Below are 18,944 nucleotides of genomic sequence, written 5' to 3' on the forward strand. Positions count from 1 at the left end.
AAGTGGATTGAGTTTGTTGGTTCTCTACTCAGTGCTCCGAGAGGTTTTTCTCCGGGTACTCCGGTTTTCCCCTCTCCTCAAAAACCACCATCATTTGAATTTATTTCATTTAGAGTTTATTTCCATTTACACACGACCCCACAAGCTGTTCAGCTTTAAACATTATCATGTCTAAATAAAGGTATTATTAGATACAATGAAATATATGAACTTCACATATTTCATTGTATCTAATTTGACACTTTCACGGGTTTATTACGAATCAACTTAACGGCCTGCTCCCAGTTGGCTTGTTAGCTCAATTGGTAGAGCGCTGCACTAGTATCGCAGAGGTCAGTGGTTAGAATCCCGAACAGGCCTGATTTTTTTCAGGTCTGATTTTCGCTATTGCTTAAATAGCGCTATCTAATGCGAGGATCGTACATCATACGTATATAATACCGCAGTTCAAAATATATGAACTTCATATATTTCATTGTATCTAATTTATCACTTTCACGGGTTTATTACGAATCAACTTAACGGCCTGCTCCCAGTTGGCTTGTTAGCTCAATTGGTAGAGCGCTGCACTAGTATCGCAGAGGTCAGTGGTACGAATCCCGTACAGGCCTGAATTTTTTCAGGTCTGATTTTCGCTATTGCTTAAATAGCGCTATCTAATGCGACGATCGTGCGTCATACGTATCTAATACCGCAGTTCAAAATATATGAACTTCATATATTTCATTGTATCTAATTTATCACTTTCACGGGTTTATTACGAATCAACTTAACGGCCTGCTCCCAGTTGGCTTGTTAACTCAATTGGTAGAGCGCTGCACTAGTATCGCAGAGGTCAGTGGTTCGAATCCCGTACAGGCCTGATTTTTTTTCAGGTCTGATTTTCGCTATTGCTTAAATAGCGCTATCTACTGCGAGGATCGTGCATCATACGTAAAGGTATTATTATCGCAGAGAAATCAACTGAATGCTACATTCTAATCAGGCAGCACAGGGCGAAAACCGTAACCTGTGAGCCATGGAGTAAAAAATAAATGTAAATTATTTATTATTCAGTATGCACGTTTGGATGCTAGTGAGGTAAGCAAGATAGGGCGAAAATTTTTAGCTTATCTGCATGACAGGACTGTTAACTATAATGATATGTACTGCTACTTAAATATAAATGATCAATATAAAACAATAAAAGTGTCAATTGGCCAAATACTAAGATTTTTTTTTTTAATGTTCATGATTTACTGTTCGGCTCATAAAATATTACTTAAAATATCATAAAATATCCTTAACTCAAAATGTTCATAAAATACTGTTCATAGAAACCAAATCATGTCCTTAAAATCTTTAGGATGTTACCAGTTTAAATGTTCTTGCAATGTTCAGAGTGCTACTTAATACAGCTTTCTGCATTCTCAGCAATATTTCTTTGTATCTTGTACCAAAGAAGCCCTTCATTTCAGTTTCCATAGCTTCAGACCATCCTCAAAGTACATCTATAATGATGTTTACTTGTGAGATCTTGTATCCTGGGTGTTGTTTTGTCAGCTCAAGTCTAAGTGCTCCATACTTCTTTGTCTTTTGTCTTATTATTATTATTATTATTATTATTAATATTATTATTATTACGGTCTTTTGTCTTATTATTATTATTATTATGGCATTCAGTCAGCACTTAATCACAGATCAAAATGAATACAAGGCAGTAGAGTTCCCTCACAAATCTTTCTTCATTTGTGTTTATTAATCCTGTCCGTTTTCAACAGCTTTGGAGAAGCTCTGCTGCCTGGTGAAGGTGAAGCAATGGCACAGTATGTGAAGGAAGGTAAGCGAATCCCTTGCCGTGGTGAGGTCGGGCTCCCAAGTGATGAGATTGCTGCATTTGAATCATCTGGTTATGTAATAAGTGGAAGCAGGTAGAATAGTATATTGTAGTATCGAGAGCATCATTCTCGAAAAGAGCTAAAGTAAAGATGAACCACAACGCCCTGCTTGTAGTAAAAACCTTACTTTTTAATAATACTCTCTGTAATCACGTGATCCAACATGATTGACTTACGACATTACATCCCTCCCTCTTTTTTCGGATGAAAAGAACACAAGGTGACTACCCCTGGTTAGCTCAATTGGGAGAGCGCCGGACTGCTGTGCGGGAGGTCGAGAGTTCAATACCGGCCGGACCAACACTCAGGGTCTTAAAATTAACTGAGAAGAATATGCTTCCTTTCTCAACATCAAGAAATGGTTAGATATTCTAGTCTTCTCGGATAGGGACGAATAAATGGAGGTCCCGTCTCCTGCAGGGTTAGGGGGTAGGAGACGTTAATTTCCCACGCACGAGATTACTGTGTGATGGATGTCCTCCCCTGGGGTGGGATGGGTGGGAAAAGGTGAGGTCGTTACATGGACTAAAGCGGCTGCCAGAGGCGCCTGATAATGCTGACGTCCGATCTCAACCTTAGTAAAAAATTATTGTAAGCGCATTGAGATTCTTAAATGCGTATTAAGAACGTTCATTACATTACATTACATTACATTACTAACTGCATTTTAAGTGATAAACGTCCTAAAATTCTCAACAAAACAATTTCCATCGTTCGGTAATCAAAGTTCAATAATCAACATTCAAACTGAATTTAAACTGAGATCTCTTTTCCTTCAAACACTCCGTATAATGTCAACGTTCTCAGAGAATCAGAAAAGTTCCGTTTCCAGCCTATTTCTCATAGATGATTTGTACATAGTCTGAAAACCTGACAGGAGGTTTGATCTGTCGTTTCGATCGTCTCGGCAAGGCGTCAGCTTTCATTTCGGATGGATATTGTGTCTTTTCTTCATCTTTCCTTCCACCATTCTCTTGGCAGGGTGCAAGATGTTTCGGAAAAACTTTGAACTGCGATTAATTCCTTGTAACAGTCTGTGAACCATTACTCGCTGTGACCACGGTACCTTTCTGTTCCTCCACGATAAATGGTTTTGGATTGTATGGAGTGCTGAGCTTGTTCTGTTTGGGTTGTCTAATGAGTACAACTTCTCCTGGCTTAATCTCTCGTTGTTGAGCATGCGCTTTGAGATCAGCATAGACCTTCATTTTATGCTTTTGCAGATTATCTCTCTGGGCGATGCTAGCTTATGGATCTTGAAGTTTGCATCGTGGCAGCTGGTGTTGGGTGATTGGTAACTCTGGTATTGTGGTCTTGAGTTTTCTACTGTTTAGGGCTTCACTTGGAGACACATTGATGGTGGAGTGAGGTGTTGCACGATATTGTCGTAAGAACTTGTACAACTCTTGCTTCCAATTTTTGCCTTCTAGGTGAGCAATTCTGATAGACTTTTGGAAGGTCTGAACCAGTCGTTCTGCTTCTCTATTTGCTCTTGGCCAATACGGGGTGATCCTTCTATGCTTGAATCCTAAGTAGTCAGAAAAGTTCTTAAATTCATGGCCATTAAACGGTAGACCATTGTCACTTTTCAGGACATCGGGAATACCTTGTCTTGAGAATATCGCAGCAAGTTTAGGGATCACAACTTTTGCTGATCTTGAGGTCAGTATTTCTACTTCCGGAAAACGGTTGAATTCATCTATTTCTACCATGATGTAATCACCAGAGGTGAACGGTCCAGCGAAATCCATTGCGACTTCTCTCCAAGGTCCGCTAGGGAGTGACGTCATTCGAAGGGGTTCAAACGGTGGTGACTTGGTCGATGCAGCTTGACATGAAAGACAGTTTTTGACCTTCTCTTCTGTTAGTCTGTCAATTCCGGGGAACAACACTTTGTCTCGGATGAGTTGCTTTGTTTTGACAATCCCCGGGTGACCACCATGTGCCAGGTCTACTGCTTTACTTCTGAGGGTAAATGGTATCACAATTCTGTTTCTTCTCAATACTAGTCCATTGAAAACTGATAATTCTTCCTTGAGCTTCTTGTATTTCTGGACGTCAGGGACATCCCATTGGCCAGTTTCCACAGCCTTGATGACAGCTTGCATTTCTGCATCATTTCTGGTTTCTTGTTTTATTTCTTCGAGTGTCATTGCTCTTGGTACAGTATTAGAGCATACATAGTTGGCATAATCTTCAGCCAAATTTTGTCCCTCTGGTGCTGTGGGGCACGGATGTCGGTTCATGTAATCAGCAGGGTTTTCGGCATCTCTTCCAGGTCGATAGATCAGCTGACAGTCGTAGGGCATGAGTCGAAGTTTCCACCTTTCCATTCTTGGGGAGGTTTGCTTGTGGTTCTTGAAGATGCCAATGAGAGGTTTATGATCAGTAATAACAGAAAACTGGGCACCATAAACATACAGATGGAAATGTTCCACTCCCCATACTACGGCAAGCATCTCTCTCTCTGTTTGGGAGTAGCGACTTTCCACGTCACTCAAAGCACGACTCACATAACCAAGAATTTTGCCTTCTTGTACTAACAGTCCACCAAGACCAGTTGGACTCGCATCGACAATGATTTCGGTCTTCTTTCTTGGATCAAAGTAAGACATAATTTGATCCCCAATGAGGGCTTCTTTCAGCTTGTCCAATGCTTTTTGTTCTTCTTGCTCCCATTTCCAAGGGGTGTCCTGTCGGGTCAACAGGCGCAAAAGGGTCGTGATTGTGGCATAGTCTGGTATGAATCGGGACACGTACTGTGCCATACCAAGAAAAGACTTCAGTTCACTATGGTTCTGAGGAGGTTGTGCCTCATGGATTGCTTTAACTTTCTTTGGATCAGGTCTAACACCGACAGAGCTAAAAATGTGACCATAGAACTTGATTTCAGTTTTGGAAAACGCACACTTGTCTTTGTTCAGACGGAGGTTGTTTTCTTTCAGCCTCTGTAGAACACCACTGAGATTCTTGTTGTGTTCTTCCTGGTCTTTTCCAAATACTATGATGTCATCTGAGATGTTTTTACATCCTGGGAGGCCAGTAAGGAGTTCCCTGATTGTTTCCTGGAAAATTTCTGACGCTGCATTAATTCCAAAAGGCAGCCGTTTGTATCTTCTTAGGCCAGCATGTGTACTGAAGGTTGTGACATGACGGCTTTCAGGTGATAACTCAAGCTGGTGATATCCTGAGGACAGATCTAATGTACTGAAAAGCGTTGCACCATTCAAATCAGCAATAAGGTCATCAATGGTTGGCATGAGATGCTTTTCTCGCTTAATTGCTTGGTTTGCCTCACGCATATCAACACAGATTTGAACTTCTCCGGATTTCTTGGGGACGACAACAATTGGACTGATCCAGGGTGTAGGCCCTTCAACTTTCTCGATGATGTGGAGTTTCTCAAGTCTCTCAAGCTCTTTTTCGACATCGTCTCTAACATGAAATGGAATTCGTCTCTGGGGTTGTTGTCGGGGTGTAACATCGGGGTCTATGTGTAACTTCACTTTTTTTTTCGGTACTTTCCCTATGCCTCCAAACAGTGATTTGAACTCTTCTTTTAGAGACTCCGGGTCGTCTTTGTTTTTTTCAGTGACGGTGGCAGTATTAATAGAAACCGCAATCAGACCTAGTTTCTTCGCAGTGTGATAGCTGAGAAGATTTCCGTTTTCTCCTTTCACAACAATCAGCTGGGCAGAGGTGCTCGCGTTACTGGATTTCACGGTCGCAGTGAGGATTCCCAGGGTTGGAAGAGGGACTTTAGATCCATATGAATAAATCTTGGTGTGAACAGGTTGCAGGCTTTCACTGCCGTGACTGTTAATTCTTTGAAAGGGTTGTTTCATCTAGAAGATTAACAGATGCACCCGAGTCGATCATCATATTCACGTTTGTTCCATTGATTTGTAGCTGACATTTGGGTGGCTTCTTGTTTTGTTGATGGTCGACAGTGTAAACGTACTCATATTCTTCATCAGAGGTTTGACCAGTTTCCACGGAGGCCACGGTACGAGGTTTAGAACGACAAACATGAGCAAAATGGCCAATTTTCCCGCAGGCTTTACAGATTTTTCCTTGCGCAGGACATGGGTTTTTGTGAGGTGTGTACCCGCCACAGTTGCCACACTTTCTAGGAGATTTGCCTTGCTTGTTTCCAAAACGACGATTGCGTGACTGTGTGTCACGCCGGTCGCGCGGGCGGCGTTGCCGATTCTCTTCTTTTGGTTTGATTTTGTTGACGGCTTCGAATTCGCCTCCGGTATCTTCTACGTCTTTCGCTTGTTTTTCACTAACCTCTAATGCTCTTCCTAGATTCAATAAACCTTCTAACGTTGGGTTTTCACGTAGCGCTAGGCGTCTAAGTGAGCTGGAACTGCACGTCAGAATAATATGTTCTTTAATTTCTTTGTTAGCATCGCTGAATGCGCAGGTTTTCGCGAGTTGGCGAAGCCTGGTGTGAAAACTATCGAGCAATTCACCCTCTTTCTGCTTCGTCTGGCGAAAATTATATACTTCATATGTGGTGTTGACTTGTGGGGAGAAATACTCGTTAAGTTTCGCGACCGCCGTGTTATAGTCGCCGTCTTCTCCAGTGTTTGGTAAGGTGTCGAAAATTTCGTCTACGTCGGGGCCGGCATAATGCAGCAACAAAGCTCGTTTCCTTTTCGCAGCTGTGATGTTCATTCCGATAAGCATTCGTTCTAAGCGTCCTAGCCATCTTTTCCATCGTGGACCTGCACTGCCATCGGCATGGACGTCGAACGGTGGAAAACTTGGTAGCGAAACCGCCATGAGGTCTCACAGAGTTGAGCGCATTGCAAGCAGCACTTTCTTTCCAGAAAAATGTGCACAGCGAACTCCTCAATGAAAACCAGTGTTGATATGAATATTGACGGTGGGATTCTTGAATTATCCCATCCTCGTCGCCAGATGTAGTATCGAGAGTATCAGTCTCGAACAGAGCTAAAGTAAAGATGAATCACAACGCCCTGCTTGTAGTAAAAACCTTACTTTTTAATAATACTCTCTAATCACGTGATCCAACGTGATTGACTTACGACATTACATATATCTTAGTCATTCAGTACGAGCATATTTTAAAGCCCTGTGCAGGGCTGCAAATAACGGCCAGTCAACGGACAATGTCCGGTCAAAATTGGGTACTGACCGGACAAATCCTTGGTTTGCCGGAGATCTTGTCCGGTCCTTTACCGACTCGTTTAAGGAAATTTTAATTTTTAACTGTTTACTAATCACAAGGGACCCAGTCATGTTTCCAAAAGAGAAAAAAACCAACATAAAAGTAGACAAATTAGTGGTCGAGAAATTCCCGGCAGTCGCAAATCTCCGCGATGTCATCAAGTCCTGTCGCGACCGCAAAACATCGTGTCTTCCGTTATTTTATTTACTTTATTTAAGTGTTCCCAGTTAGTAGAGGGTTTTACCTTTGGCTAGATACCATCATTTACTCTTAAATAAAGTGATTGATTCTTTGATCGATTGAATGATCGGAAAGCACCTTCACGAAGAATAATCTTGTTCCATCGAGAATACTCCAAGTAGCATTTGTTGCAAAGTGCAAAAAGAGAGCTAAAGGCCCAAAACCTGGAGAATCCGACCACTCTTTTACCCTAACAAAAATTCACAACTGTAACTTTAAAAAAAAGGGCTCTGAGTGTAATATTTAATTATAAGTGATTTTGCCAGATGTAAAGTAAAACGGACAATTGCGGTTGTATCTTGCGTAACCGTACCACTTACTCAATGCGAGGCTGCTCCTGCAGTAAAGAGTAGTAAAGTTATTGACTTGTAATTTTTATTGCCAGACCGACTTGGATTCATTTGTTTTTTAGTTGTAAAAGGATTACTGTGCAATCTGAGTTCACTATCGCAAGAGTTCGGACTGTTAAAATTTGACCGGCCAAAAACGGGTAGTGTCCGAGCAAAAGCATGTTTGACCGGACAACGTGACCGGCGACTGCCCGTTAGTTATTTGCAGCCTTGCTGTGTACAAATTAAGTAATCTTAAAAATCTTGTTACAACTTGGATCAAAGAACTGGTGCTTTCTATCTGAAGTGACACTGAAACAATTTTAACGTTGTGGTAGGAGATTTTGCAGATCACATCACTCATGTCTGCTAGTGTATTCTTTCTGAAGATTAAGTTTTATGTGTTGTTTATGTTGCTGATGATTTGTTTCCGAGTCAGGTTTCTTTCAAGTGGTTAAATCTTATCCTTTGGAGACTGACTGGCTTGTTCACTGGTCAGCTTCTGCTATAACTTGATAAATTCTTCTTCTGCCACAGACTTTGATTGTGAATGAATGTTGCATTGAAACGGCTGAACATCTCTCTGAGTTTTCAAGGTTACTGAAAAATGTGAACCAAGTAACACAAAATACAAACACAAAAAACAGCACAAGTCTTAAAAAAATAGCTATCAGTGGTGTTTGAAACACTTTCCCAATATTTCAGTTTCATTATCCTGTAAGTGCAGGCAGGAGGCATCATTTAAATTTAACTATGAAGAACGATCCAAGAGAGAAAACAAAATCTCGTCAGACTTCGGGAGATGATTCATCAGAAGAACAACAACAAGAGGTATTTACTCCAGCTTTATAACCTCCCTCCAGTTTCCACACTGCTCTTTTCAATACTGATTGAGGAGGAACATGCATACCAAATATTGGACACACGTGTAGCAGAGAAGGATATGAGAGAAAATCCAACCAAGAGACAGTGAGGAGCTAGCCGGGCAACAGCTGGGCACTGCTAGATCACAACCCTGGTTCACTTATAAATTTGAAGTATAGAATTTTGCAAGTGCTTCATTGCCAATTTCAAAGCAGTACAACGAAAAAGTGCAATGAACAAGAACTCAAATAGTTTCAAAGACCAACTTTCAAAGACTCCAGCTGATTTTTCCTTAGAATAGTGGGTTACAGAGAAGTGTTCAACCTGGAATGTCTAGTAAATTTTGTGATAACCAGGTAAGGGGACTGAACACTTGCAAAGAATTGAAGAAATACTGCAAATGGTAACGTAACTTCCTTTTAAAATTCTTTTAACTCTCAAGTTCTGATTGTTAATTCTCCCCTCTAGCTGCAAAAGATTTCTTTGTAAATTAGCCAAGATAATTTGGTTTTAGATCAAGATTGCAAATACTACCTGATAATTGTGACCAGTCCCTGTTTGCTGGATATTTGTATGAATATTATATGAATTGGATATATGTTTATCCTTTCGGAAGAGACGTCGAAGAAGCAGATTTTTGAACAAACACTGAGTTTAATAACAGTAAAGTTATGTGCTTTACGTTTGTCAAACTACAAAGGAAAGAAAATATATATGTTGCAATGTTTTACAGAACTGATACAACTAACTACAGGAGTTACAAAAGTTACAAGAAAATCGCTAAAACTACTTACAATTCTGGTTGCCTTCTCTTCTGACTTTTTGAAGCGTTATGCAAAACATTATAGGAAGATTGCTTGTGGTTATTCATAAATAACACTTAATGAGAAACTTAATGTAATTGTTTCTCTCACAATATCGTCACTTGAGATGTGGATAACAACATTTTGACTGCATAATGCTAGTCCTCTTCAGGCATTGACAGCATCATAAGACACACTATTGCATTCCTCTCCCTTAAAAGCATACACTAAAATTTGGATTTCAAGCCTTGTCATATATAGTGCATTGCATTTTTTACAAAGAATATATCATAGTAGGGAGCAAGCTCAGGGAATTTCTTTATCACGGTCATGACTTTTCAATAATTATAAATGCATTCTTTATCACAGCCATGTACTCCTCAGGAGAAAGCAAAGCTTGTTCCTCAAGACGATAGAAAAATTCGTCCAGAATCACACTTTTCTCCTCTGCAGAATGATGGTCACCGAGTGCTGTGAGAAAGAAAAAATACAGTGACATTTATTGACATTCACGAGTACCTAGATACATATGTAATCATTTCCAGGACCAAGGGCCTTCCTACCATTTCCCAATTTTCAACCTTTAGCACGTGGTGAAAAATGTTAGCCGTTGTCCACACTAATTCCTGGATGAAAAGTATTATCAAAAGAAAGCTTTTTGTTAATTGTGAGAAAAGTGATTCACTGATTATGTATCTGTATGAACATTCCCCATTAGGCTGTTGGATCTTGTTATTCATGGAACATTCTTTTTAGGTGTCAAAGTCTTTACCTTTGGGTGTATACTAGAACAACTTTTCACCTCAGTGTTGGTGGTTAGTCTTGTGCCCACTAAGACCTTCCTCGGCCAAGCAGTTGTAAGGTCCCAGATTTCACTTAAAGAATAGTTGTTCAAAAGTCTACTTACCAGACTGAAAAAAGGAATTGCTCCAAGCTCTGGTTTGTTCAGTCATCAGTCTCACACATGCTTTAGCATTTCCAGTAGCTTGCCACATGGCTTTCTCTGGTAAAGAAAACTCTTTAAATTCCATAGAGACAAGATTGAGACCAGCTTTTCTGACCGGCGATGCATCTGATATGAATGGCTCCACCAGTTCTTCACAAGTTCGGAAATATTCAGGGATGGTCATTTCTTCCATTTCTCTCTGTGGTGTTAAGAGAAATGGCACGTTAGAATACATATGAACTCATGACGAGAACACCCCAAACCTTTTCACTCCCAAGATCTCATTAGCAATCTTCTTGCTGCCAAACAATTCTAATGTTGTTAGCTTGGAGAACTTGAAATTGGTTCAACTAACAATCCCCCTTATTGATATTTTTTTTTCTTTCTCACTGACTTGTCTTCTTGATTTTGTACCGATATTGTAAGGAGAAATGATGTCGTGGTAACTCATGGGAGTTCATTGAGAGTCAATAAACCTCTTATAAGCACAGGTTCGAAGTCAATAATTGTCTACTAAAAGAAGAACCCTTACAATAACAACCGTCAACTCCACATTTTATGCAGTCTGATCAACTATGCTCAGCACACCATTCGACTACAAAACTGTTTGCGAAAACTTTACAAACAAGCAAGGGTCATCGTCCATAACCTTGAGAATTGCCTCACTATCCTTGATAATTCTGTGATGTTCTATTCCTTTGATGTGAGTTTACAGGTAGTTAAACTATCCTTCTCCAAAAAAATAAAGGCAAAAACAACGAGCGATAAAAACACTTACTTGATACGCTGAGGTTTAACCTAGTGTGGAATGACAAAACCTCACAAGAGACTTGGCCAAGCGCACACGAAATCTGACATTAAACTGTAAAGACTTTCCAAAGCTAACGATTTGAGTATTAGTCCTTCGTCATTCCTTTTGAAGAAGGGCTAACGCTCCAAATCTCAACTTCAAAAACTCTCTATGGTGGCCAATTTACATTATCAACTCAGTTGATAAAACCAAAGTATTTATTTAAAAATTTATCTGGGGCAATTGGAGAAAAAATTGTTTAAAAGTCTGGCTCACATTGATTAAAAAGATAAAATTCATAAAAAGTTCACTTTACCTTTGAAATGATCTTGTCTTTTTCCATGCTCTCCCACACGTTGTACAATAGCTTATAGATTACAAGAGCTGAGGGGCTACTTTCAATTTCTCCTCCATTTTGACAGGGTAAAATCACTACAAGCCTACCGCCTACAAAAATAAAACATCGTAATTGTTATGGATACCACTAGAGCAATTTATAATGTATCATCAGTACACAAAGCGTGAGAGGAAGCGCCATACTTAATCCGCAACTGGTGGAGATTTCACTGTCACATGGTGACTGCCTCTCTGGAAGGCACTTTCGTGAGTAGTTATACCAAGTATTTCTATTCCATATGAGATACACGAAACATCAGCGAAAAAAACCTTTGCATATTATTTTTTTGGTCTTTATAGGTAAACAGCCAAAGCAATGAGTGTAAATTTACTAAGCAGAAAGTGCAAAGTAGTATGTGGACTTATTTCAGGGTAGTTACGAAAACGAAGACCCGAAAACGGACACCTGCTAACGAAGACCCCCTGCGAAAACGAAGATCCATTTCGAAAACGAAGATCCATTTCGAAAACGAAGACCCTTTCTGGAAACGAAGACCCATTACGAAAACGAAGGAGGAGTAGGGTAAGGCTTTGATTAAGGTATTGATTTGTAATTTTTTACCCGCAAGAAAAGTTTTATTGAAAGCAATCGGTCGAATTCCATGTTTTATTCAAACAACAGTATATATTTACTCGCCGGAAGTGTAATTACCGTTAGTCGATGTCAATTTCATGGATAAACTTATATCTTGTTGCTTCATCGTATACCACTATATGCATGCCATGTCTCTTCGATTTAATCTCGTTTTAGCTTTAAAGTAGTCCCATTGAAGGCTCCATGGGCTCTACTGTTGAATTATTCCGTATTAAATTACAGACGTGCCAAATTCAAAATTCAAGATTTCCGTAAGGATCTTCGTTTTCGTTGTGTGTCTCATGAACATAATATTTGTCCACATAGGTAATACCAACCTCTCTTGAATTTGTATTAGAAACGTGCCTTCGTTTTCGTGATGGGTCTTCGTTTTCGTAGGGGGGTCTTCGTTTTCGTACTGGGTCTTCGTTTTCGCAGGGGGCCTTCGTTTCGTAATGGGTCTTCGTTTTCGTAGGGGTTTTCGTTTTCGTAATGGGTCTTCGTTTTCGTAATGGCTCAGTCTTCGTTTTCGTAGTGGGTCTTCGTTTTCGTAGGGGGTCTTCGTTTTCGTATGGAGTCGTAGGTCTTCGTTTTCGGGGTCTTCGCTTTCGAAACTACTCTCATGAACATAATTATTGTCCACAAAGGTAAAACCAACCTCTTTTGAACTTGTTTTAGTATCAATTCTTTGTTTTCGTAATGGGTCTCTGTTTTCGTAATGAGTCTTCGTTTTCGTAGGGGGTCTTCGTTTTCTTAATGGGATTTCGTTTTTGTAGGGGGGTCTTCGTTTTCGTAATGGGTCTTCGTTTTCGTAGGGGGTCTTAGGTCTTCGTTTTCGGGGTCTTCGTCTTCGTAACTACCCTTATTGCAGCTTGATAAACATGAATTTCTTCGCAGTTGTTGTAAACATTTCTTCTCACATTTGGCGAGTTCTTTAGCTCTCACTAACAAGAACTGTTCCCAGTCTTTCTCAGCCTGTTTGGTAAACATATTTCTCTCACTCTGGACTTCGGAGAAGCAACACAGGACAGCCTTAGTCAAATTGCAGGGCTTTTTCCTCAGCCACTGAATTGCCAAGCAGGAAAAGCCCAAATTTACAGACTCACTGGGAAAACATTGCTCGTAAAAACTGGTTCCTGATGCAGATACGAAGACATTTGGGAAATCCAGAAGATAGCTGGATGAATGTGGCAGCAAACCTAGAACAAAATGTGTACAGCCGCAGTTTTAACTGAGGATTACCAGAGGTTGCTTTAATGAATTTTTTCCTTATCCGTTCAAATACAACAATCAATTCATAAAAAGTGTCTATGACTCTGAAAAGTTTCGTTAAGATTGCATTTATTTGAAGGCTATCACAAGTTGCTTTTGTTAAAGAATGAAGATATAGCTTACTCAAATTATTTTTTTATTATTATTACAAACAATCACCTGGTATTTGTATCCCGTTTACCCTCACCCACTACACTCAAGGTCAGTAGGAAAAGGAGAGGCCCTGAAAATGGGGGTTATCATTTTAACTGACATGCATGGATTTTTACATGGGGGGAAGAAAATTGTTTCGTAAACAAACCTTCTCATCTATATTCAGGAACTCAGTTGAACAATCAAATAGAAATTACAGTTAATCTTTACCTTGCAGAAAATAAAAAATTGAGTTGTAGTCATTTTCTGGTCTGTCCTCATAATTGATTTGAATTTCAAGCTCATTTCCATACAAGTTTCTCAATTCCTTCACGCATGCATACATCAATGGCATGGAGGTCCCTCCGTCAGCACAGCCATAGTCAGCGATGGTGAATGGCTTCTCAGAATTCACAGCAAAGGACTTCAAAGACTTTATTACCCCAGGAGAAATATGTTTTATGCTTTCCTCAGATACTAAAAATTTTGAAGTGAAGTAGCCAGCCCCTGAAGGAACCCACTCAGTATGAGGGCGGGAAATCTGAAACAAAAAAAGAAATTAATTTTATAAATACAATCAATTTTAATTCTTTATTCAAAAGCGCAAGTTGTAAGTCGCGGTCGCAGGTTGTAAGTCGCGATCGCAAGTTATAAGTTGCGATCGCAAGTCACAAGTTGCGATCGCAAGTTACGCCATCGCAAGTTAGTAACTTGCTACGAGAAAACCCATATATAGCTTATGAGCCACCGTACAAAACAGGCATAATAAAGCTTGAAGTTACAACCAACCTGGCATAACTGTTAAAATTCATAAGATTCATGAAGATGTCAGAGCGACTGCGATCATGCTGAGGTCCATTGCGGCTACCTCATTAGGCGAGCTCCTGTCATTGCAGTGAAACAAGCCACTGAAAATTAAGAATGAGCCGATACCGATACCAAATATTCGATACTAGCGATACCGAGGTTGGATCGAGAAATATCGATACCAGCGAAGAATAACGATATTGTACGTGACCTACCCGCGCCTTAAATCTCCCGCGACTAACCGCTGATAAGTAGCCGAAAAGACTCCGAAGTCAAGATCGTGCATGTTCGCCTTTATGTGCAATATGGGATTGTCGCAGTGTACCGGTCAAAGTGGCGGTTTCTTCCATTCCCCTGTACAACGTTTCACTGTGAAATAGGACCCGATTTTATTAACTGTAAATGTAAAGTTACTCAGTACAACGGCAACAAAATCAGTACTCACAACAATCCCGGCATTACAAGGACATATCTGGATTAACAAAAATGAGTTGCAAACTACTATGCCTGGCTTACTAAAGAAAAACCTCGCGCGAGAAAAGCACTGAGGAAGGTTAAATAGTTCTAATTAAAAGTATGGGACCCTGTATGGTCCTGTATGCCAGGGAGTCTCTGATGCATCGAGTATTGAGGGACCGTTCATTTTTTACAAGGTGGGGGAGGGCTGGTGGGATTTGGGGGGTTACCGAAAAAAAAAACCGCCTCCAGGGGGGGTAAACTAAAAAAAATTATAGCAAAAAGAGGGGGTTACGTAAAATATTTTAGATAGGATATGTTTTGCTATTCTTAAAAGATATATCCCCACAGAAACAAAAAAAAAATAGTTTTTAAATCTATTAAAGAATTCCTTATTCTTTTAATAACGTTTTCGCGGCTGCAGACTGCAATTTTAAAGCTAAGGAAGTTAATGAACGAAATGATGTCCGAAGCCTTTCCCGAATCATTCCTGTCTTCCCGATTACCGTTACCTATCATACAACAACACTCCAAGGGAGGGTCGTAATGTAGACGATTGGCAGCCCAGAGTAGAGCTGAAGAAGGAGTATGGCAGTGGCAGCCTAGTTTTGTCAGATTCAGAAAGCGTAGCAGCATTTTCTGACGAGGTTATTGTTAAGCCAAAGTTTGTCGTTCAATACCTGACGCATCTCGATATGGTAGATTTCAAAAAGGAGAAGAGGGCTAAGAAGAGGGCAAAGGAATGCGAGAAGGCGAAGGAGAAAAATTATGAAGATTATGCTTGGAAAGATTTATGCGAGGATCCGAGAAAACTAAAAAAGCTCCGAGTGCCAGAGCTAAACATATACCTCAAACACCATAGACAAGACAAGTATCCGAAGAGCACCAAAAATGACAAGGTTAAGGTAATTACCAGACACTGGCCTCTCCAAATGAATCCTGAAGGAACTGATCTACTACAAACAAGAATGGGAGAAAGAGACGAAGCTGAAAATGAACCTTTGCTAGACAGTGATAACGACGGTAGCGGAGAAGACGACAACAGTGGACCGGAAGCGGAAGTAACAGTGATGAGGAGAATGAAATTGATTACATTGACTCTGGTGATAGACACGAATCAAGTGATGTCATTCTTGCCTTCATCGATGACGAAGAAGTTGAGAGGCCAGCCACAACACGTTCGGGAAGAGCCATAACCAGAAGATCAAAGACTGATTTTTCTTTTTTTTTTTTTTTCGATTCTTCAACGAATTGAGAGCAAGCTGGCACATTTCTTTTTTGCTGACTTTATTGTATACAGTTAAAAGTGACAGATACATTTGTACTGTGAATTGTACTACCTTGATAATGCCAAAAAGATACTGTGTTACCCTACAGTATGTAGAATTGGTTTAATTGACGATTTTTTGGGGGGGGGGTCACCGAAAAAAATTTACCTGTATTGGGGGGTCATGGAAAAAAAATGAAACGACTGAGGGGGGTCATGCAACTTTTTAATGAAAGTTAAAAAAAATCCCACCAGCTCCCTTTACCTCGTGAAAAATGAACGGTCCCTGAAGCGCAGGATCCATAATAAGTCGTGCACCCGTGTTTGTTCATTATTAGTCAGTGATCCGTGCAGTGACTGATAACCTTTCATTGTACGCCTTATGATCATGAATTCAATTGAAAGTTGCATATTGCTTAAAGTGCCCCTGAGACAAAAATTGACCATTTTATTTTGGCCTAAATTGTTTACACAATGTTGAATTGGGTCAAGTTAAGACCCTTTTTGCAATTAAAATTTCAAAACAAACCTTCGATGACCAATTTTTACCGCTTCAAAGTCGTCCAAAAATCGTCCGCCATTGCCGAAAACATGTTCCAGCCGAGCCCGCAAAAACGTCATCATGACGTCAAAGGCTCAACAAACTTATGCTTTGCTTTGTCACAACTCTCTTTGTTCGCTGCACAGAGAATCACACATATTACTTTTTTAAGAACTGTTTCGTTGTCAGTCGGGAAATGTCGACTTTTTCAGTCGATGAATTGTCCCAGAAATCATCTGAAGCTACTAGTAAGTAGAAAGATTGTACCATTGCGGTGTTCTTCATTTCCTCAGGAAAATTAAAAATGAGTCTCAATAAATTGAAATTTTTGACTTGTTCGACTGCCTTGTTGATGCTACAGTAGAGAACTGAACAGAAAACCGTAGAGTGCCTTCATTTAGTCAATCAGATCACGTGACTTACTACTTATTTTAATGACGTCAGAGTATCGGCTTCGAAGAAAAAAGTAAATATTGCACTCGGTATCATATTGATTCGAAAAAGCCGTACGGCCCATCTTTACTGAGAATTCATCGGCCGCTCATCGAGTGAATTCACCCTTTAGGCGTTAGATTTCACGTATAGTTTCACGTGATTTTTTACGTAAACAAACCGCGAAAGTTTGGACATCCGGTCTCAAGAAATTACTGCACGTGTACGAACTACGAGTCGCTATTTCATGTTCCCGTGACTATATAATTTTTCCATTGCTTGAAGTCTTCAACATTCGGAAAAACTCGAAAAGTTCCAGGTTTAAAATGACCAATCAGAAGAATAAAAGCGACTTTAACGCCATGAATGTGGCAGAAATTAAAAAATATTTGCAGGAACGTGGAGTTTCAGTGAGCGGATATTTGAAAACTTCGCGCTGAAAACTTCGCCTCTGCAGTCAAAAGAATGGTTTTGCCAGTGGATCCAAACTTCGAAAAAGATCAAACCAATGATGCAGACAATTTAATAATTCATGATATGCTAATATTCCCAACCATTTTCCCTGAAGACCGCAAACAACTTCAACTCGTCGCCGCCGTTTGGGTTGTACGACATTTTTAACTACTTAATTTACTTTTTTTTAAGTAATAGCGACTCGTAGATCATGCACGTGAAGTAAATTTCTTGAGACGGGATGTCTGAACTTTTGCGGTTTGTTTACATAAAAAATCACGTGACATTATACGTGAAATCTGTTGCCTAAAAGGTGAATTATTTGCTTATTATAGTAGCCTGCTGACGACACTATCCTTCCCTCAGGAAAAAATGGTGTTTTGAAAATTGAAAGTTATGCTTGGCAAATTAACGGATTAATTCTTTACTTTAGGGCAGACAGAGAAGTCTTGAGTATGTTCTGTTCTGTTGTAAAGCCCTTAAGAAGCGACTAGAGAAAAAACACTCCACTACATCTCGTGTTTCTTCCTACGCTTCTTTCGTGCTCTGGCCGCTCCTTGCGTGCTTTGCAACAGAGCACAGCCAAGGCTTCTCTATTTGTCGAATGTAGTTTTCTAGCAAAGAAAGGTCCAAGATGCAAATGACGTTTTTCAAAGTGGAAATATGAAAACTTTAACATTATAAAAAGAGGTAAAGAAGGATGTCTAACCTTTCGATCCCTGTATCCAGACATTTTGATGACTTCGTTTCGCTGAGGTATGGTCAGAAAATAATCCACCCACTTGGAATGACACTACAGAAAAAAACCGCTGATTGGCTAGGAAAATTGACGTAACACGTTTGTGATCCGCCGGTGACCGCATGAAGAAGACTATTTTTAGGGCCTGTTTCCATGGAGATAGGGTCACCCTACTAGTAGTCAGGGTGACCCTCCTCTAGTATTTTTCGTGATTGTGTTTACCTGTCGGGTAGGGTTACCCTAGCAACCCTGTATCAACTACGAAGGTTGCCCCTCCTATGAGGGCCAGCTTTTTAATTGTTCACTTAGGCCATGTAAACGCTCAAGGTTATCTCAAATTGCATTTGTAGTATCGTCATTCAGACACAAAGAGACTATCTTTCCTTCATTGCCAAAGGCTAACTGAACTTTATCAATCGAAACACGTCACACGTATAGAAGTAGAAGAGTTAACTGACTTATAGTAATTTTACAACATGCGAGTATTTCCAGTACAGTATGATTACTGCGAGTAGTATATTTACTGAATTAAGTGCAAAGTGCTCACCTTAGAACCCATACTAAGCTCGTTGTCAATAACTAAAATAGCATCAAATGACGTCAGATGACGTATTTGGCGCGCCAAACCTTCTATCAAGAAAACAAAGTAGCGTCTCATGCGAATATTTCCGAAGATATCAAGCAGAAGCTATCGTAAATGAGCATAAAAGTGATGAGAATAATGTAGAAGAATATAATGTGTCTACGGACATGCCAAATCAAATTCGGAGATAACCTTAACGGAGCTTGTTTTTTGTACAAGAGCTTGTTTTTTACCTGCTATCCA

At 40.0% G+C, this 18,944-nt stretch overlaps 1 protein-coding gene across 1 annotated transcript; it reads right to left on the minus strand.

The window, feature by feature from the left end:
• Positions 1–9,170: 9,170 nt before the first annotated feature.
• On the minus strand, positions 9,171–18,217 carry LOC111319230 (uncharacterized). The gene is made up of 6 exons (XM_088727438.1): positions 18,089–18,217; positions 13,655–13,964; positions 12,940–13,218; positions 11,366–11,496; positions 10,221–10,458; positions 9,171–9,784 (listed from the first exon to the last, which is right to left on the minus strand). The coding sequence occupies exons 1-6, from the start codon at positions 18,110–18,112 to the stop codon at positions 9,642–9,644; spliced, it is 1,125 nt and encodes a 374-aa protein (XP_088583564.1). The 5' UTR covers positions 18,113–18,217; the 3' UTR covers positions 9,171–9,641.
• Between the last annotated feature and the right edge of the window lie 727 nt (positions 18,218–18,944).

Source organism: Stylophora pistillata, chromosome 7 (genome assembly GCF_964205215.1).
Source record: "Stylophora pistillata chromosome 7, jaStyPist1.2, whole genome shotgun sequence".
Classification (NCBI taxonomy): Eukaryota; Metazoa; Cnidaria; class Anthozoa; order Scleractinia; family Pocilloporidae; genus Stylophora; species Stylophora pistillata.